At 53.1% G+C, this 21,243-nt stretch overlaps 1 protein-coding gene across 2 annotated transcripts in view; it reads right to left on the bottom strand.

The window, feature by feature from the left end:
* The window catches only part of AGAP3 (ArfGAP with GTPase domain, ankyrin repeat and PH domain 3), a 148,072-nt gene extending 131,417 nt beyond the window's left edge, over window positions 1-16,655 (bottom strand). The window contains exon 1 of one of the 2 annotated variants that reach the window (XM_040590530.1): window positions 16,244-16,655. In XM_040590530.1, the coding sequence (XP_040446464.1) occupies window positions 16,244-16,520 (277 nt within the window). In that variant the 5' untranslated portion in view covers window positions 16,521-16,655. The remainder of the gene's footprint in view (window positions 1-16,243) is intronic. The other variant, XM_040590531.1, reaches the window with a different exon arrangement.
* Between the last annotated feature and the right edge of the window lie 4,588 nt (window positions 16,656-21,243).

Here is a 21,243-nt window from a genome sequence, read left to right as displayed (position 1 = left end):
ACTTCAGGAAAAATTTTTTCAACAATGCTAAGTACAACAGGAAGCAGCTTTGCAAAATAAGGTACCTTCACAGAGCTCCTGCGGGCAGGCACAGCCAAATCACGGCAGCAGACACAAGAGCAGACATCGTCCTTCAGTCCTCACATCGAATTCATTAAAGGAGCAGACTGAAATACTCATAAAGAGTAAACACAGAGACAAATGTGTAACAAAACAATATTTCTGTTACAAATTAACACTTTGCAAAGTCACTAATGATAAGTGCAGCAAGAACCGGCTAAATTACTCGTCTCAGAAAACAGCCAGAGCAACTTCACACTAACAGGTAAAAGGATCTCTAGTGACGCTCTGGAGCCATCCCGGTGATGAGGAGAAGCTCCAGAGAGTTGGACAATGCTGTTGCCATGCCCATCTCCAAGACACGCAAGGCAGCAATTGCCAGAAATGCCAAGCCAGCCAGCTCCTCCCCAGCAAGGACCATGGAGCGCATCCTTTTGGAGGCCATTTCCAAACACATGAGGAACGAGTGGGTGACCAGGAGCTGTCAGTATGGATTTGTCGTGGCAGACAATCCACCATCAATCCGACTGCCTCACACAATGGCCGGACTGAGGAAGCGCGGGCTGGACACACAGAGCAAGGATGAGCAGAAACTGCCTGCAGCACCAGGCTGAGGGCAGCGATCAATGGCTCAATAACCAGCCGTCAGCTAGCAATGAGCAGAAGCCCACAGGTCAATACTGGGCCAACACCATGCCACCTTCATCAAGCACCTGTGTAATGGCAGGGTGCACCCCCAGCAAAGGGGGCAGGTGGATGTGCCAAACAGCAGGGCTTTGCTGCACGAGTACCATGATTAACTCAGACTGGGTGGTGGGAAACCTCATGAAGCTCAGTATGGAGACACACAGCCGTCTGTGTTTGAGCTTAAGGACACCCATGCGACGGTGCCAGCTGGGAAGCTGCTGGCTGAGAGCAGCCTCCCAGAGAAGAGCTTGGGGTCAAGGCACACACCAGGTTGAGCATGAGCCAAGAACACGTGCTCACAGTGAGAAAAGCAAACTGCATCCTGGGTCACATCAGAAGCAGCATGGTCAGCGGATTGAGGGAGTGTATCATGCCTCTCTACTCAACGCTGATGAGGCTGCACCAGTCTGGGGCTCCCCCATTCAAGAGGGATGTTGAAAAACCGGTGAGGGTCCAAGAAATGGCTAGCAAGCGGTGAGGGGCTTGATCTACACAATGACACAGAGAAGATGACCTTCCTCAGTCTGTCAAAGAGGAGGCAATGCGGCAATCTAACAGCGGCCTTCAGCTGTGCAAAAGATGTACTTGAACCCTTCTCGGCAACAGCAGACAGTGCAACAAGGGACAAGGGCCACATGCCATTGCTTTGGACCACAAGGACTGAGTATTAGAAAAAACCTCTCCGCTAAGGGAGGAGTACCTGCAGAGACATGGAATAATTCCCATTCCAAAGAATTTTCTAGATTTAGCCAGAGAAAGCCACAGCCAACATGATCTAGTGTTGTTGAGAGTCTGGCTTTGAGTTGGCTGGCCTGGAGATCTCCAGAGACCCAAACACTCCTCTGACGGCACAAACGAATCAGTATCAGACCTGATGCCATTCAATGCCTTCTCTATGGGATGCAATAATGCAAGTAAGATAGCAGTTGAAAAACATCTGGTTGATCTGACTTGGAGAATCTAGGACTAGGACAGGACTGAGTGACCCAAATCACTTTGCAAGCTGAGCCCATTCAGCTGAAGCACCTTTTCCTACTGCCCAGTGCAAGGTGTTCTGACCAAGGGTTACCAGCCACCCCCACAAGACAGAGGCTCAAACCCTGGGAAAGGGTCACAGGTCTGAGCAAATGAGTAGTTCATCCTTAGCCAGTAACGCAATGCTAAAGCAAAAGAGCTAAATGATCCTCAGATCACAGTCAATAGAGAAAGGAGATGCATTTACAGTAAATATAACTGTGTTTGGGTCAAATAACAGCATCCTGCCTATAGTCTGATATTTTTTTTTTATTTTAAGAACACTGGGTAATGAAGAGCCATAAAAATTATTTGAAGGCCACAATAAATGAATCCACAAAGAGATATTTAACAAGCGTTATGTGATTAACTTTCCAAAAAGAACATCAAGAGATAATTGATTATAAAGTAAAAGTAAACTTTTCGGGGAGTAACATTCAGGTAACAAAGTTCTATTTAGTCCAATCTAAAGAAACAAGTACAAAAATGGAACTTTAAAATAGATTAATGCAAATTAGAAATTAAATGCTAACTATTAGTAGCTAGAGGAATTAGCAGCTGGAACAACCGACCAAAGAAAACAGTGCATTGGGCACTGTTGCCCAGGGAGAGTATGGAACCCCCATCCCTAGAGGTTTTCAAGACCTTTTCAGCTGGACAAAGCCCTTCACAACCTGCTTGGATGGCAAAGCTGACGTCACATCAAGTAGGACATTGCACTAGAGACCTCCCAAGGTCCCTTCTAACAGGGACAGTTCTGCCATTCTCTACCCCTTAATGTTTTTCAGTCTGACCTACACGTTTGTCCAGGAAACACTTCAGCCAATTTATTAAGCTAAATAGTGGGATAATAACGCAAGTTTTATTAGTTTGCAATACACGCGAAAACAATTCAACAGACACTCCAGTATCAAACTCCGTATTTAAAAACAAAACCTGGTTGACTGAGCTCAACGTACTTCCAGGTTATTTTTTCCTCACAAGAGGAACCTACTTCAGTCTCACCCCTCGCCTCTCACCACCACAATCTCCTCATACCTTTCCACTACAAGCTCAGTGAACGTCTCATCGCAGCCACTGCGCAATGCTCTCTTTGCCAACCCACTTTCAAGCCTGGGCTCCCAAGCAGGAGGGGTTGGGCAGATTCTCCCACACCCATTTCTAACTTATTTACACCAGGCCACATGTCATTTTGTCCTCCAATTTTTTTGTAGACTCTCTCCAACTTAATATCCACATCTTACAGTCTACCAAAGCCATCCTTCACCAAATCCTCTGAAGAAAGCTGTCGGGAGGAGGCAGAGCAGAAAAAAGACCATCAGAAGTTCTTCTGATGTTTATAGTTTGCTGCCCTTCCTCCAATACAAGAGACTCCACGAAGGCAGACATTACTAAACTCTGTATGCAAGATCTTATTGGAGGCAAATCCACAAGGCAGAGAAAAAAATTTTAAAAGATATTACAAAAAGATGGCAGATCCTCAAAGCAATGGTGCTAATGGCACAAACAGGAATTATGCTGGTGCAAAGGAATAACAAGTCTGGTAGGAGACCAACTTGGGTAGCTCACATGAACTCCTTATTGGTCTCGGGCACAGGAAGGCATGCATGTGGGAAGTGGAAATTAGGTCAGATTAACAAGGATAAATACAAAAGAGTAGCATCAGTACTACAGACTGAACTCAAAACAGCTATGCAAAGAGTAAGAGGCAACTGGCAACACAGAGCCATCAAAGACAAGCAGCAAGTCTCATGTACCTTAGTAATCAACGTAACAACATGAAAAAAATTGATCTGTTCTCAGTGGACAGTAGACGCAACTGAGAAATGACCCTGAGGACAAAGTGTCTTAGGCCTTTTTGCTTAAGTATTCACTATAAACAGCGAAGAAGTGTCTAGCACAAAAAGTAGTTGCCAAAGAATATTCGTAAGCTTTCAGTTAAAAAAAAATGCAATATCAGATTTTGATTAACTTGACCCTGGAATGCTTAATTGTCTGGAGCAACCTCGAAGAGCTCAAGCCCCGAGAGCTCTTGACTGATGAAAGGCAACTACACTGAAAAAGGCAAGAGTAGCGCCCACCTTTAAAAACAAATAGGGAAGCAAAGAACTCACAGATCACTGATTCAAAATGTTTAAAAAAAGCAACGACCCATAAGTCCCTGAAACACAAGGCAAGCATTAGTACATACAGATTTATTAGGAACAAATGGTGTCTAACCAACGTCAGTTCCTTCTGCAGCAGGGTAGCAGACCTTCAGCACAGCGAAGAAGCAGATGTCAAGCATCATAACTTAAGTAACATTTCTAACTGCTTTATGTGGTATTTTCTGAATTAATTTAAGGAAGGATAAACCTACTACAGGCTCAGAACAAAACTGATCTGATAAAAATTCTCAGAAAAGTTATCAAAGATAACCCAAGAAATTGAAATGAGTATCAACTTGGATTGGGCAAGGCTTCTCCTAGGTTCAGCTCTGTTCAATATTCTTATTAACCAACCAGACAATGGAAGAAACTATACTTATTGAAACTGCAGGTGGCATGAAACTAAGAGTGACTGCAAGGATTAGAATCCTAAATGGCTTTCTCAAATTAGAGAAGCTGTCTATGAAGGAGCAGTTATGAGGGTCTACACTTGCACAGCATTAATCATTTCCCAAGAACAGGACAGAGAGCTGTAGTTAGCAGCTCTTCATAAAGGGATGGTGGTGGGTGGGGAGGTCAAAGTGGATCACAAACCAACAGGATTCAGCAATACTGTATTTCTGAGAAAGGACAACCACCATGTTGAATCATGTGAACACAGACAAGTCTGCAGAAGAAGTCCTGCTTTGTGCTTTTTCCAGCACTGGCCAAGGGTACCACTTTTCAAGGGGGATATGATCAAGGGGAGAGAGTCCAGAGGAGCATGAAGATGAACAGAGGATCAGAAAATATCACAAAGACATGAAGTTATTAAGCCTAAAGAAGAGTTTTCAAGCATGAAAACAGCCTGCTGCAAAAAGGAAGGGAGCAACCTGTTCCCTTTGTCCTTAGTAAGTGGCTGAAATCGGGAGCAAAAAAGGTTCAGGTTAAACTTTCTAAGGAAAAGGTCAGTTAAACACTAGAAGAGATTTCATAGAATCCCAGAACGGTTTGGGTTGGAAGGGCTCTTAAAGCCCCCCCCAGTCCCACCCCTGCCACACGCAGGGCCCCCTTCCCCCAGCCCCGGTGGCTCCCAGCCCCGTCCAGCCTGGCCTTGGGCACTGCCAGGGCTGGGGCACCCACAGCTGCTCTGGGCAGCCCGTGCCGGCGCCTCACCGCCCTCACAGGGAAGGATTTCTCCCTCAGCTCTGATCTCCATCTGCCCTCTCTCAGCGCAAAGCCGTTCCCCCTTGTCCTGGCGCTGCAGGCCCTTGGGAAAAGCCCCTCCCAGCTTCCTCGCCGGCCCCTTTGGGTGCTGGAAGGTGCTCCAGGCTCTCCAGGAGCCTTCCCTTCTCCGGGCTGAACAGCCCCAGCGCTCCCAGCCCGGCTGCACAGCAGAGGGGCTCCAGCCCTCTGGCCATCTCCGTGGCCTCCTCTGGCCCCGCTCCAACAGGTCCGTGCCCTCCTTATGCTGGGGGCCCCGGAGCTGGAGGCGGCGCTGCAGGGGGGTCTCAGCAGAGTGGGGCAGAGGGGCAGAGCCCCCTCCCTCGCCCTGCCGGCCACGCTGCTGGGGATGCAGCCCAGGGCACGGGGGGCTTTCTGGGCTGCGAGCGCACGTGGCCAGGTCACGTCTGATTTTTCATCCGCCAGCACCCCCAGGTCCTCCTCTGCTGGGCCGCTCTCAGTCCATTCACCACCCCCCAGTCTGTACTGGTACTGGTGATTGCCCTGACCCAGGGGCATGACCTTGCACTTGGCCTTGTTGAACTTCATGAAGTTCACAAGCACCCACTCCCCGGCCCGTCAGGGTCCCTCTGGACAGCATCCCTTCCCTCCAGCCTGTCAGCTGCACCACTCGGCTGGATGTTGTCTGCAAACATGCTGAGGGGCACTCAATCCCACTATTTATGTCATTAATAAAGACATTAAAAAGTATTGGTCCCAGTATGGACCCCCTGAGGGACACCACTTGTCACTGGTTTCCACTTGGACATTGAGCCATTGACTGTAAGTCTTTGGATGCAGCCAGCCAGCCAATTCCTTACCAACCTAACAGTCCATCTATCAAATCCATCTCTCTCCAGTTTCCTGGGAAGGCTTCAGAGGTACTGTCACTGACTGTCTTTTAAAAGCTGGTTAGACAAACATTTCTCAGGAAGGACAGACATCTTGACTCCAGGCAGTAAGGTGGGTAAATGATCTCCCATTGCCCTTCCCATCTCATTGGGGGATCACACAAGGTTGTTCCTCCCTCACATCAGATTCTGGACTCTTTCGAACCCTGTCAGCTACTCCCTCAGGAACCTAGCTGGCCCCAACACCTTGTCCTCACCGGCCCCAGAAATTCTTTTATTCTCTTGGTTCTCCTGTTAGTTCTCTACTGCTTCTTTCACCAGCCTCAAAAAGATCATCCTTACCCCCCACCTTCAGCTATACTATGTTTTTCAGGCGTCTCACATGGCTCTGCCCATAGCACCTTCTTTTCTCCCTTCGTGCTTCTTCTAGCTAGCCTTATGTTTTAATTTAATACCATCTCTCAGCTCTGTGTTGATGATTCATAGTTTGCCTTTCTATTCCTGGACTGTCTCCTGTCCAAAATGAAGTCTCAGCTTATTTTCCCCTCCAGCATTTCAAGTGTGTACCCACAAGCCCAAGCTCAACATGATTAAAGAGAGCTGTTACTAATCCCAGCTTTGTCCCCTCTTCCCCCAAGCCCTTGCTGCTCGATGCCTGGAGACATCACTTAGATCCTGTCTGTGAGTTAAGGACACAATTCAGAAAGGGAACAGAGTTCACAGACCTAACTCTCTTCTTGTCTCCATATCCTGGTTGTCCTTAAACCCCTACAGAGCTACACAAGTTATAGCCCCTGAAATACAGCCTTTACTACCTGGCCACACAAAGACCCCAGGCTTCCACTCTACATCAATCACTATTGCACCCTTCCCCCACAAAATTGTCTAGAACACATGAAATCGTGCCTCATCCACATTCAGTCAGAATGCTGTTGCTAAAATTATTTTCCTAACCTCTCGTTCTTAAGCAGGCCAGCCCTTCCTTTGAATCCCCTCTCCAGGTCCTCCTCTTCTGTCACGTCAACTGCAAGCTGCTTGTCTTCACCCTCCCAAACTACTCATACATTAACAGCTACCCTTCCTTGGCTGCTGAAGAGCTGACTCTTCTCCCTCCCAAACATGACAGCAATCTCCACTTCCCAGCTGCTAAATTTCAAGCAAACACCTCTCTATTTTCTCCCATTTGTACTTCATGTTTGAAAAGAGCTCTCTGTAAACAACCTGAAATCCCCTTTATTATCCTCTTTCAAATTGCTCCTTAAAGCTCTCCTGTGCCTCTGCACTCACCAGGAACATTGAAAACAAACACAGATTAGATGACTGCCATGTTAAGCCCACATTCACGACGCAGTCCATGCTGTCCCACTGCCTCTGTCCGCTCCCCAATTGCTCACTGGCATCTGCCTCTCGTCTTTAAATGAACTACAACACCTCTGCAGCAGGGCTCTCTTTGTCCTGTGTTTTCACAGCATCTGCTGCAGGAGGATCCTGATCAGATAAGGCTCCAAGGTGTGACTAAGGAAAACACCAGTAACAGAAGAAGCAGGCTCCTAAACAGAAGTGCCATAGTACTTTCGAGCCTGCAGTACCCGGAATCCACCGGGGAGAGCACCGGCCTCGGCCGCCTGGCCAGCAGCACTGCTCCCTTTACGCTCCATTCATTCACCTGGATACTGGGGAAGGGCAGTGCACTCTCTAGAGGCTAATCTGAAGGTCAAAACCCTTTTCATTAAGTACAGGAGTCAGTGCTGGGCTATATACCAAAAGCTGTCCCAAAAACAACAGCAGGAGGCAAGTGGGCAACAAACATGCTACAGGGAGCAAGCGTCAGGGCTGACAGCCCACATTAGCAGCAAGTTGAGATGCGAGATGACGGACCCAGAGCCGGTGGCTCCCAACACTCCAGAACTACAGCATCAGCACAACAAGAGCAGGATCTTGGGTACAGCAGCCAGTTAGCTGTAACTGAGGCGCAGTGCTCTGGATGACTGAGTGGATTTCATCACCACAGATCATATGGAAGGAACAAGATCTCACATATAACCCCAGGCAAGAACTTCCAGAGTGACTCATGCAAGCCAGAGGTTCCAGTGCGGAGATGCAGCCCCATGGCAGTGAGCCACTGCAGACAGATGCACACGTCCCTTTCCCCTCATGTGGCACAAGCTGGGTCACTCTGCTCTGTCTAGGTATCTATTTTCTTGGGATTTGTAGGAATTCAGAAGCAGCACAGATTTGCCAGGTTAGGTTGAACCTGAACAGCAGGTCTGAAAGCTGGGGCAGGAGAGGCAAGCAAACACAGAAGAGCTCTTATTCATTTGAACCTCCTTTCAATAGGGAAGCAGGCTAAAACTCAGGCTAAAATTGTCTTGATTTTTAGCTTTCCTGCCTCAGAAGGCTCCTTCCTCTCACCACAACACTGCAGAAAATCCACCTGAACCGGCACACCCCAGCTTCAGTGCTGCTGGGGTGCCCAGAGCACTGCGAAGGTAAGAAGGCGGCAATAAGGCCACAGTTGCCTTTTTCGTGCAAGGCACCGTAGGCAGGAATAAAACTGATGTGGTTTGTTCGCTCCGTGCAGCTGCTATACAGGACAATCTGACTCGCAGAAAGTCCTGGAGGATTTTTTTAAAAAAATAAATAATTAAAAAAGCCAGACGCCAAAGTAGGAAGAGGGGATCATGAAGAGAAAAGGACTTTTGCTGCCCAGCGAGGGATGCAATAGCAGCACAATGGTATTACTGAGGTGTTCGTCAAGGTTAAAGCTCTGATCATCAGCACGTTGCTGGGGTAGTTCTTGTATTCCCCAGTTTCCAGTAGTTAAGCTTCTGCACCAGCCCTTCAGCCCACTGCTGCTGCTTTAGAACTCACAGCCACTGCCCACAGATCTCTCGCACTCACCACCAGCTAAGAGCGTGACCGGGATTTTAGCTCAGGGACTGCCACCCCATTGCCCAAGGGCACCAGGAACACCTAGTCTTCCCTGGGATCTACTTCAGATGATGAGAGAAGGTGGGACCATTCCACATCAGCCAGCCCATCTGGAAACACAGGTTAAGGTCCAAATCAGACAGAATTTAAACTAAGTTTGGCCATCCAAATTAATCAAAAGTCCTATCACCAGCTTTGAACAGCCAGCCTGGATGCACAAATGCCTTTAACCCTCATCTTGGTGACACTCCAGAGGAGGCGAGAGCCCAGTGCTGTGCAAGACTCAAAGGTCTCGGCAATGAAAGCAGACACACTCTGTCAGGAGCACTAGGAAACCTACTGAAAGTGGATGACAAGATCAGCTATTCGCAGACCAACTGCCAAAAAACTAACCACACTCAAATTTCTCCTACTGGGTCCTCGCCAGGCCAGGCCCTGGCCACTCCAGCCCAAGCACAGAAGGAAAACATAAGCAACAGTCCCAGCTACAAACCAAGGTCTTGCCATGCACCAAACGCCGAGGCAGCTCCTGGGGACAGGGTCACTGCAGCCATCCCTATTTCAATGGAGGCTCAGGCAGCTGTCAGTCAGTGGGATGTCGCTGCTTGGACCGTCCCTAAACAAGCAAAAAACTCTGCAACCAAACTGTGAAATTCCCTGCTGGGAGAAATCATGAAAGCTATGAGTTTACGTTGGGTCAAGGAAGACCAAACAAGCCCAGGCAAGAGAGCCACCAAGGATGAAGCAACACAGAGAAACCACACCGAGCACGGGAAGACCTGCAGACATCTGGCAAAGCACTCGGAGAAAGCATCCCTTAAAGAGGCACTGGTTCCCATACTTCCCCAGGCATTTGACTTGTGCCGCAGCCACAGGCAGGATATTTAGTAAATGGGCCCTTGCTGTAAGCTGTCTCACACAAGCTCAGAATCAACAAAACAGAGGTCTGTCTTGCCTTCCCCACCAGCCCTGACCATGCATTGCCCCTCCCTCCTCACCTGTGCCCACATGCGCATTCATGTGTTGGCACTGCGAGCCCTGCGACCAACTGAAAACTGATTCAGCCGAACCCCAGCACAAAGCTGGGCTTCCAGCAGAGCAGCTCCCTGCTCCAGCTCGCCACACAGCAAGCAGCTGCCAAAAGGGAGGGCAGGCTGCTGGGTGGGAAGAGTTGCATTGTCCACTCTAGCAGCAATCACACTTGTGTTAGATTGAGGTAATTGTGAAATTGTGGCCATGGAAGTCTCCGATGCCCTCATCGAAGCCACATCCAAATCCCATTCTCTCCCTGCAGCATAGCTGACATGCTCATCTTTTCCCCTTTAGCCACAACGTTCTTGCCCCCACAACACCAGAAACCTCTTCTTCCCTCACCACAGCACCTGCAACTTCATCCTGCTCGGTCTTCAGCTATCAAGATCATCCTCTGGTCTTCCTGCTCCAGCTTCATCACCTCTCCCAATTCCTGTCAATCACAGCATCAAGCAATTTCTTTTTTCTGATTTTCTGGCTGTTCCACAAGACTTTGTTCCTTAGCTATAAGCACCACGAGGTAAGACGTGCATCTGGCAAAGGTGGCTCACAGATGTATTTCTCCAGCCACGCTCCAGGCCTCCTCCAGCTGTGCTCCTGCCCTGTCCATCACTCCCACAGGGCCAAGGTCTCCCCCCACACCAGGACGCACTCTCGAGCTCTCCCCACACAGATCTTTCTGCTTGTGCCACATCAGGCATCAGCTCTGGGAGATGCTGAGCAGCATCAGCTCTGCCGACTCCTCTGCCAGGCAAGGACACAGTCTGTGTTAGAGGACCCAAGACTTTTCTTTGCTAGCACGTAACGCAGCTCCAGAAGCCCTTCCAAGTACCCTCAGGAATCTCTCCTGGGAGTCTTTGCCCTGAGACTCCAGCACCCCTCATCCAAACAAAACAGACTGTGTGACCAGAATGTTGGCCCAATCTCTCATTTTTGTGTTCTTTTCACCACCTTTGCACTTGATTTCCAGGAAAGCTCAAGGCTATGGGGACAGAGGAGTCCTGCTATGACGCAGCATGCAGAAGGAGCAGCGCGGCAGAAGACACGCAGCCACCCAGGACGCCTAGTTCCAGCCCCCGGGAGCACAGATGTGCTGACGGCTCTGAAGTGTGCTGCTCTTGGAGGAGACAGCGCAGCTCCTTCTGCCGCACCCCGCCACCATCCCCTGTGGTTTCCAAGACTTCGGGAACTCAGAGGCACACATAAACGGGGCAATTCTGCAGAGGTCATGGAATTAGCAGGAAAAAGCTAGCTAAGCAGAACACCCTCCTTCCCAAAGAGTGTAATTTACTTGAGGCTGATTCAGCTAAGCAAGGACATGCCAGCAAACCCTGTGTGCGGCTTGGCAGCACGGGGCTCCCCAGAATCCAGGCAGGACACTGGGAGGACTCCAGAGGGCTTCATTCTTACCTTCCTCAAGAAGATACTGCCTCAGTGACAACTTCTACCTCAGATGTTCCTTTGTGAATCACAGCATCAGGAACCAGTTTCAAGACACATTGGAAAAGGATACAGAATTGAGCCATAAAACTTCAGCTGAAACTGAACACAATGGCAAGGTTCAGCCAGTTTAAGTCATCAGAAAGACAGAGAAGTGACTTCATTAACTGCTACGAGCAGCTTTAAACACAAAAATACCCAGCGTCAAAGGACTACTTACTCTGAAAGAGAAATGCAAGAAAAAAACATATCCAGGATGTTGAAGAAGCCTACTGAAAAAATTATGCTATTAACAGCGAGACGGTTAATAATGGCGAAAAACTCCTAAGGCAGCAAGGCCCTAGATCGTAACTCTGTCTCAAAGATATGCCTTAACCAGATGCCTTATATTTAGGTGACTGTGAAAAGGCTAAAATCCTGGGACAAAAGTGTTCATACCAAGTGACCCAAGAGTCTGTTCTGGTCTAAAACCCAGCAAAACAGCTGCAACATGGAGCAATGCAAAGCCAACATTCACAGGTAACTCCTGCCCAGCAAAAGCCAGATGCAGAGCCACATTTAGCTGCCAGTCTGCTATCAGCAGATCATTCTGCAGGCCTTTTTTCATCCTGTGCCTCTGCCAGAGAAGCAACAGCTGAAAAACGTAGAGGAAAGCTTTTCCAAACTAATCCTGCTTCTTAAAATGCAGAAAGGAACCAAAACAAGTTTAGAAGCGTGTTGCAGGGGTATAAGAGGATGACAAAGGGAAAAACACACGGTTCGGGTAAAACTTTGACTACCCTCATTCAAACAGAGAGAAATTCTTGCTCCTGCTACCTGGCCACCAAGTCCTCTTACCATGGCTGACAAGATTGTCCATGCTTTTCCAGAGACCTGAGGCTTTTAGGTGGGCTGCAAGACATGTGCACAACAGCTAACGTCAGGAAAAAAATTTTGATCATTTGACAAAAGCTCTGCTGAGGGATCTCACCTACTTCTCCTCACCTATCTTCCATCTCCTCCCTCCTGCCCTTTGTTACTTTATGCAGGCAGAAGACCTCTCAGTAACCATCTTCTCAGCCCCGCAGAGTCATCCTCCTTCCAGATCTCCGTGCATGTCAGTGGATCCACGTTGGCTCCCGGTGCCCTGTGCAACTTGCAGTCCCCATCCTGCGTGTCCCTCAGGTAATTCTCTGCACCACTGGCATTGCTCTCCCTGCCTAGAACCTGTGTTTTGGTCACTTCTGAAAACTCACTTCTATGAAAGAAGTGCTGTGTTATTACTGTTCTAATTACAAATTCTATTAATATATTTCTGTCTATAGTCTGTTCCAGAGTAACATAGTTGAAGGTCACTTCAACTTTATTACAAGTAGGGGTTGTAGCAACCTCAGAACTGAAGTTGCATATCATTTTGCTTTATGCACATATAAAATCTTTTATAGAGCTCAGCAGCTTGCAGCAGTCTCTGAAATTTGGCAAAGAAACAAGCCTAGGATGAGAGAAATGCTTTTTGCTAGCCCCCTGAAAATCTGTCCAAATTTGGTGGTTAGAAACTACTGAAAACCACCGGGTCCCTGCCTGTGATTCAGCTGATGCTGGTGACCAGCCAAACCCACTGCCTTCCCCAGCTCTGGGTACCCAACAGCCTTCTTTCCCGCCACAGCCCCTCAGCGAAGCTTCAGCTACAAGGAGAAGACCAAAACACAGCAGATTCGCCCTTCCTCCCGCAGCAATGCTCTGAACACCACCTCCGTTTGAGCCCAGGAGAGGGTGACCACCCAGCAGCTGCTGGCTCCCTCCACAGCTGGTTTTCACCCCGTCATCAACCCCAAACTCTTCTTGTTCCTCCTCGGGAAAAGGCTCCTTCCCACTGGCCCAGCAGGGCTACCAGGGCTCCTGGCTGTAGCAGCCTACCCAGCACCCGCTTTATCTCCCTCCTCGGCAATGCCGCCTGCAGCGCAAGCCACAAACCCAAAGGATTTCTGTACAACACACCTCCTGCTAACGCCTCCCCTCCAACCCGCCAACACTGCTCTGGAGGTGAAAACCCGCACCAAAGCAACAGCAACCCCAGCTCTGGCACACCACTACTGCTGGAGAGAGGAAATGGCCCCGGCCTCCTTCGCTTTTAAAAATGCAGGAATTGCCTGCAGAAAAAGAATCTGTTAAGAGGACACAAGCAAGTCTGGCAAGAGCCAGCACTCTGTGTTAGGAAGCTGAATTTGGGATTTCACTGGCAACTCACATAACAGATTTTAGCACCAGAAGCAGTCGTTACGGTCACAGAATCTGATCTTCGGATCAAGAACATAAACAAACCAACAAACAAAAACCCTCTTCCAGTCATTTCTGTATCAAGCCCAAAACACACAGTTTAGAAGGATATTCCCTTCCAGACTCAGGCACTTCAAGCAATGATAACATCTCTAGTAAAACTCTTGCAGCGGTTAATTACCCCCACCGTTAATTCAGCCTCTCACATAGGCTTGGTAATATATTACATGTAAGTGCATAATCACAGTGTGCTTTTCACCAGGACCACAGTTTAACCCAGTGCCTAGCAGGTAAGCAGGGAATGTAGCCAAGGTAAGGAAATCTGTGGGATTCCTGCTCTGCCAAATCCACAGCTGGGAAGAAAGGAGGGAGGAAGCGGGGAAGGACCAGAAGAGACAGGACGGGCCTGTGGCTGGAGCAGTCAAAGCCCCCCGACGACACGCAGCCTCCAGCCACATCACACACCCCTGCGTGACTCCGAGCAAGCCACATTGTGGCCACCTGCTAGTGTACCGGTCACTCTTCACGCCTCATCTTCGGGTAAAATGAGGCAGCCCCCATCCAGCTTCAGGAAGCCCCAACCATTTGCAGCTGCATATGAAAAAATTTTGTTTTCACACCTTTCCTTGATCAGCAGAAGAAAACATGCGCCACCAGTGAAGTTGCTAAGAGACGCACCTAAAACGCCAACATGCTCACCATCAGCTTACGCATGTTCACATGGCACGAGACAGGGCGCAAGCAGGCAGCAGTGAGTGAGGACACACTGCTGCAGAGGCACACAGGCACCCAAAACCCAGAGGAGCAGCTCTACAACCCCACAGGGAGGGAGATGAGGTGCGAGAGGCAGGGATGGGGGAGCCCAGTAGGGTTGGCCACTCGCACTCCCTGGTCCCATGAGCAGGGTTGTACAACAGTATTAGAGTTGGTAGCTTCTCTGTCCCACAACACGGGAATCACAAGCAGGATCAGACCACGTTATCAGTCACCAGTCCCTCAGGTCTTCCACTGCAGCCAGCATCAGGGGCACAAACAAGGAAGAGCTGCAGGAACCCCACAGGGATGGACACAAGACGGGCTTCCCTCACCAGGAACATCCTGACTTCCTCAGCTGGAGACCAGCGGGAGCCAGGAGGCGCAGGGTGGAAGGCATTGCCATGGCCTGGGCCAGCCCTGTGCACTCCAGCTGATCTCCAGTACAAATCCCTTCCCTCTTCGCCTCATTAAATTCCATTAATTCAACAGCCTTCTGTGGCATGAGACCTCACAGAGCAGTCACAGATGTGGAGAAAAGCCCAATCCTTTTACTGGTTTTACATGTGTCCCCGTTCCGATCCCACCAAGTGTCCTTTGTCCTCGCACTGCAGGACAGCTGAAACAAATTCTGGAATTTACATTCCCCCAACCATGCAGCCTTTTGCCCTTTCATTGCAGTCCCTCTTACTTTTCTTCTTTGCCAAGAAACCACCCCAAAGAGCAAAGCGTGGTGCAGACATCTGGAGAACAGCTCCAGGGAAGGCACCTGGCCCCAGCTGCCACCCCCGTGCAGTGTCACCTGCTGCAGAGACCAGTGCTGCTCCTTGCCCGCACCCACAACGGCGGGGCACCGCTCGCTGTGACATCGGTCCCACGTGCCACCCGCGGTGACGTTTCTGGCACGAGTTAGCGGGAGCAGACCCGAGCACACTGCCAAAAACCCAGCAAAGACAACAACTGCAGCAGGGAGACGGCGAGCCCCACGAGCCACCACAGCCGGCCGGCCGGCGCTGCTTGCGCAGACCGATGGGCACCCCCAGCCGAGGCTCCCCTTGCTGAAGGGCGATGCCAAGCTGCGAACCCCTCAGCGTTCAGGGCCGCCGAGCCACCCCAAGGGGCTCTGGGGTGGGCTGTGGTGAGCAGCACCCAACGCGAAGGCTGCCCCTCGCCCAGCCCGGCGATCGCTCGGCCGCCAGCTGCGAGCCTCGTGGGCCGAGCCCGCAGTTTTCTGCATTTTTAATTCGAGCTAGCTTCGGCAGAGCGCACGTCCCGACACCGCCGCCCACCGAGCCCGGGCCGGCCGAAGCCCAGGAGCTCCCGCCCTGCGCGGGCTCCCGAGCCGCGACCACCGGCGCTGCAGGTCGCGGCGCCGGGCCGGGGCCCCCGGGGCAGGGCCGGCAGCGCAGCGCAGCCCCCCCACCACTTCCCTCCCCTCCCCTCCCCCCCGGCCGGCGTCGGCAGCCCCCGGGCCACGGCCCAGCTCCCCCGGCTCACAACCCGGCCACGGCTCTCGGCTCCGGGCAGCGGGGGGCGCCGCGCCCCGCAGGCCCCGGCCCGCCTCAGCGCAGGCCTCAGCCCGGCCCCGCCACGCCTCCGGCCACCCCCGCGGCCCGGCCGCTTCCCGCCGCCACGGGGCCCGCCGGGCGGCGCGGCCGATGCCGGCCCGGCCAGCGTGCGCGGGGCGGAGCGGCGGGGCAGGCAGGCTCCAGCCGAGCCCCGCGGGCAGGCAGCGGGCGAGGCCGCCGCCCCCGGCGGGCACCGGGAGCAGGTGCAGCGGCCGGCGGGGACAAAGGGCAGCGGCGGCGGCCCGGTACGGCGCGGCGCGGCCCCGCTCGGCCCAGCCCGGCCCCGGCCCCCCCGCCTCACCCTCGATGGAGATGACGTGCTCGCGGATCTGGCTCTGCAGCGCCAGGTCCTCCACCCGCTCGATGAGGTCGTAGATGGCGTAGATGTTGGGGTGCACCGACTCGAAGCGCCCGATCTCGGCCCGGATCGCCGCCGAGTTGGAGAGCCCAAACTGCGGCGGCGGCGGCCCGCCGGGCTGCGGGCCTGAGGGGCCGGGCACCGGCACCGGCACCGGCCCGCCCGGCGCCGCCAGGCTCTGCTGCTGCGGGCTCTGCCCGGGCCCGCCCTGGAAGTTCATGGCGGCGGCGGCGGCGGCGGAGCCGGCGGTCAGCGGCGCGGGGCCGCCGGCAGCCGCTGCATGGCCGCGCTCTGCGGGCTCCGCCGCTCTGCGGGCTCTGCCACCCCCGCCCCGCCGCGCTCCGCTCCGCCGCCGGCAGCGGCCCCGCGTCACGCACCGCCCCCGCCCCGCCCGCGCGCGCGTCACACCGGGGGGAGCGGGACCGGCCCCGGGGCGGGGCGGCGGAGCTGGGGCCGGGGGGGGGGGGAACGGGCCAGCCCCCGGCCCTGCGTCCCCCCCGCCCCGGGCTCCGCCCCACCGTGCACTCGCCGCTGCGGCCAGCTCACGCCTGAGGGCAGCGAGGACGCGGGGGGGGGGGGCGGCTCACCGGGCCCCGGCTCGGCAGCGGCGCCCTAAGGGCAGCGCCGTCCCGCGCAGCCCGCGTGGACTCCGGTGCCCCCCGCCCTCCCGGCCCCCCCGCCGGCCGCCCGGCTGCACTGCGGCGGTGGCTTCAGCGTCGCGCCTGTCGTGCCGAGGCCGTCGACGAAGCCCTGAAAGGCGGCCGGGACCCGGAGCGCCCCAGGGGGCCCCCGCCCTGCCGCCCCGGGACCCCTACCCAGCCGCCCGCTGCGGACTGCTTCGGCGGCGTCGGCCGCGCGGTGCCGGTGCCAGCCGGGGACCGTTGCAGGAGGATGCTCGGAGGCTGGGGCCGATAAAGCCCAGCCGGGCTGTGCCCCTGCCAGGAGCAGCCTGCGAGGGGTGCCAGTGCGAACAGGGGGCTCCGGCAGGCCCCGCACCCGCAGCACCCTGTGTGCGTCCCACAGCGCAGCCACCAGCGAGGTCACGGCCTGGCCAAGCCACCGAGGTCACAGCAAGATGGCATCTTCCGACAGGCTGAGCGACAAAGAACGCGGGATCATAAACCCCAGCAGATTAAATGAGAAACTGTGATTAGGGAGATGGAGAGCCAGCTGAGAGGATCAAGGTCCCAACAGATTTCTTCCCCCATCCCTTCAGGACCAGAGTCCTGTGGAGCCGTGATGCCCCGGTACCTGGGGGGCTCAGGGGGTGGCTGCAGAGCCAGGGCCTGGGCTGTGCCGGGGCCACGGAGCCGGGGGGGCTGCCACCCACTGCCCTTCCCAGAGGCGGGAAGGGTTGGAGGAGGAGGAGAGATTTCTGCAGGGTTCCTAAACCATGCTCTGGCACCCTCATGGATGCAGGCAGCTGGGTGCTAGGGTGGGTGGGTGGGCAAAGCCCTCTTCACCTCCCTCTCTGGGCCTGCCAGGATTCCTCGAGAGTGTGGTCCCAGCAGCCTACACAACGAGAAGTGTTTTATTAGGAAAAACCCTTAATGAGGGTTCTGTTGAAAGCTTTTAGAAAATCCCCATCTGTTATAGCGCCAGGATCAACCTCACCTGTACACTCACTGACGCTTCCAAAGCCCTCTTTGTGCATTTGTGAATCACGAGCTCGCTCTGCGAAAGCCGGACCAGCTCTTCCCTGCGTGTCACATGCCACCACATCTGCGTCAGCGCTGTGCTGCAGCCTCTGCCGACGCTGTGGGCACAAGGGCTGCACGCCCTGCTCTGCGGTGCCCAGGCCATGCCTGGAGCCTTGCTTGAGTACTGTTTTTTTTCATTTGAGTCTTTCTGTTCTTGTTCACAGCAGCTATCTGAAACAGCTGGCTGCAGATGACACCAAGTGGTCCAAGGGTCCCCTGCCCAGATCCCTCTGGCAGTGCTGCATGAGGGCATCTGCCCCCGTGAGCCTGCCCTGGAGCGACGAGTCCATTTCACGTGTCCTCCCCAACGGAGACTTCAGTCTGAGACATTTCCTTGAGTGCATCGACTGTACTCAATGGCTTCACACCCACTGCACCAGAGCAGTTGGGTCTGTTTCTTCAGGAAGCCCCTTTGGTGTGGGGTGCTGAGGGGTCCACTGCTTGCCTACAGGTGGAGAGATGGAGCAATCTGGCAAGGTCGCCTTGCAGGTATCTCCCAGTTAGCGTTAAGAACATTCCTTTCATCCATCTCTGAATGAGAAAATGGCTTTGATGGTTTGTCCATCCAAAATAGCTGCCTGGGGGCCTTTTCTCCCCGCTCCTCGGAGTGAAGGCCCAGTAGAAAGTTGCCGGTCCCGGGTGTTTCTGAAGTGTGTGTGTGGTCCTGCACCACGGAAGCTCCCGGGCAAATGGCCACATCTTCATTAAGTTAGCGCCTGGAAAGCATGAGCTATTGCACCGCAGGGAACTTCCAGAGAGGTCCACGGGGAGATTCCTGTATTTCTGCAAGTCCTGTGGAGACCAGGCAGCAGGATTAGTCTGGTTTTAAATAAACATATGTACAGACCTACATACATACACAGAGCGGTATATGTTTCAATCTTTTCCCTTTCTTTCTTGGAAAAGGAAAAAGAGAAAAAAAATCCATTGCTTTCTGCGTTTCTCCATATCTTCATGCACCAGCAGAACACTGAAAGTGAACGCCATCTGCAGCTGGATGAAAAATGAAACCTGAAAAGATAAACCTAAGCAGCCACATTCATCCTGCAACCCACAGACACCAGTGGCTCTAATTAAGAAGTAGGCACCTCCTCAAGCCTACGGTGAGCTGCTCAGCCTGAGACTGCTTGCCTTCTGATCGGGCTCAGAGCACCAGTCTGTATTACAGCTGCAGGTCTCACACTGCCCCTTGATTTGTGTTGGGCTTTTGAGGTCAGGATCCTGAGTGAACCCTGTGATCTGATGCTCTGAACCGGACGGATACTCTATAATCCTTGAGTGGTCATCCTACAATTAGTGATCAAAATGAGATTGCAATTAGTCTGGACAAATAGGTGATAATCTCAACCGCTAACACGCTTATGTAGTGCTTTGAAAGGCTTAATTTCCTTGAACAGAGGAAGGTTGAGTAAAATCACTGGAAAGGAAAGATTAGACTGAAAAATATGAATTTAAATGCAAACCCCAAGCAGAATTTCTTGGGTGACCAAGAAAAAAGGACAGATTTGAAAATCCATCTTGAAAGGACTGGCGTCAGAAGTCTAATTTTGGGATGTCTCATGTGATGGGCTGGTTCAGGCAATGTTTCCCTCTGCTCATCACAGTGGAGATGGGGGTGGTTCTGTGGCAGCCGGATCACTGAGGTCAGCAGAACGTCTCCTGCCCAAAACATGGTGGGGGGGCAATGCCAAGCACAAACACTGGCTGGGCAGAGAATGGGTTGGGAGCAGCCCTGAGGAGAGGGACTGGGGGTGCTGGTGGGCGAGAAGCTGGACGTGACCCGGCCACGTGCGCTCGCAGCCCAGAAAGCCCCCCGTGCCCTGGGCTGCATCCCCAGCAGCGTGGCCGGCGGGGCGAGGGAGGGGGCTCTGCCCCTCTGCCCCGCTCTGCTGAGACCCCCCTGCAGCGCCGCCTCCAGCTCCGGGGGCCCCAGCATAAGGAGGGCACGGACCTGTTGGAGCGGGGCCAGAGGAGGCCACGGAGATGGCCAGAGGGCTGGAGCCCCTCTGCTGTGCAGCCGGGCTGGGAGCGCTGGGGCTGTTCAGCCCGGAGAAGGGAAGGCTCCTGGAGAGCCTGGAGCACCTTCCAGCACCCAGAGGGGCCGGCGAGGAAGCTGGGGAGGGGCTTTTCCCAAGGGCCTGCAGCGCCAGGACAAGGGGGAACGGCTTTGCGCTGAGAGAGGGCAGATGGAGATCAGAGCTGAGGGAGAAATCCTTCCCTGTGAGGGCGGCGAGGCGCCGGCACGGGCTGCCCAGAGCAGCTGTGGGTGCCCCAGCCCTGGCAGTGCCCAAGGCCAGGCTGGACGGGGCTGGGAGCCACCGGGGCTGGGGGAAGGGGTCCCTGCGCGTGGCAGGGGTGGGACTGGGGGGTCTTTAAGGGCCCTTCCAACTCAAACCATTCTAGGATCCTACGATTCTATGAAATTTATTTTCTTCTAGCTTTACTCTGTCATTTCCCCAATTAAATTTAAATGTCAAAGATAACACACACAGGCTCTTTTTCTGAGTATGGCATCAGTCAGGTGGCACTTTTTGCCAAAAACAGCTGCCCCATCATCACCTTCTCCACAGAGTTACAGGATGCACAAACTTGAGGGTACTGTGGGATCCCACTCTGGGCTCCACCAGCTGTAAGATCTCACCCAGTGACCTCTGTGGTGAGACCAGTAACTTTTCTTGGCCAAAGCACAGCTGATGTTCGGATAAAGCAGGAACTCCCCCAGAGGTGCCTGGCTGAGACCTGCAGGTACCAGGAGGTAGAGAACAGAGCAGAAACGCATTGCACTGGTACATGTGATGCTCTCAGCCACATCTTCAGTAAAGAATGGGAAAGAGATGGGGTACCAGCCATGCCAGTGGCCCCAGAAAAGCAATGCTTCCTCCCCGAGCCCTGCCTGCCTCGTGCTCTGCCCAGACCCCTGTGGTGCTGATACCCCTGCTGGGGCTCTTCTCACAGAACAGGAAGGGTTGATATTAGAAATGGACCTCGGTACATCAGCTGGTGAGCTCAGATGATCAAATGAATATAAGCTAATTCTAATAAACATTTTTAACTGATTTTAAATTCTTGGGTCTCCCATGAACACAACCCAAAGTTGAGGTTTGCTTTTTTATCAAGGACTTTATTAGCATGTGTGTTCATCCCCACTGCTGCCCACCCGGATCCTTCATTGTCATGATGCTGTCCATAATCCCACATCGCTCTTCCCTTTCTTCTGCTTGGGGATTTCTTGCCTGTGGATGT

This window comes from Falco naumanni, chromosome 4 (assembly GCF_017639655.2).
Source record: "Falco naumanni isolate bFalNau1 chromosome 4, bFalNau1.pat, whole genome shotgun sequence".
Classification (NCBI taxonomy): Eukaryota; Metazoa; Chordata; class Aves; order Falconiformes; family Falconidae; genus Falco; species Falco naumanni.
This window is presented reverse-complemented; position numbering and strand designations above follow the sequence as displayed.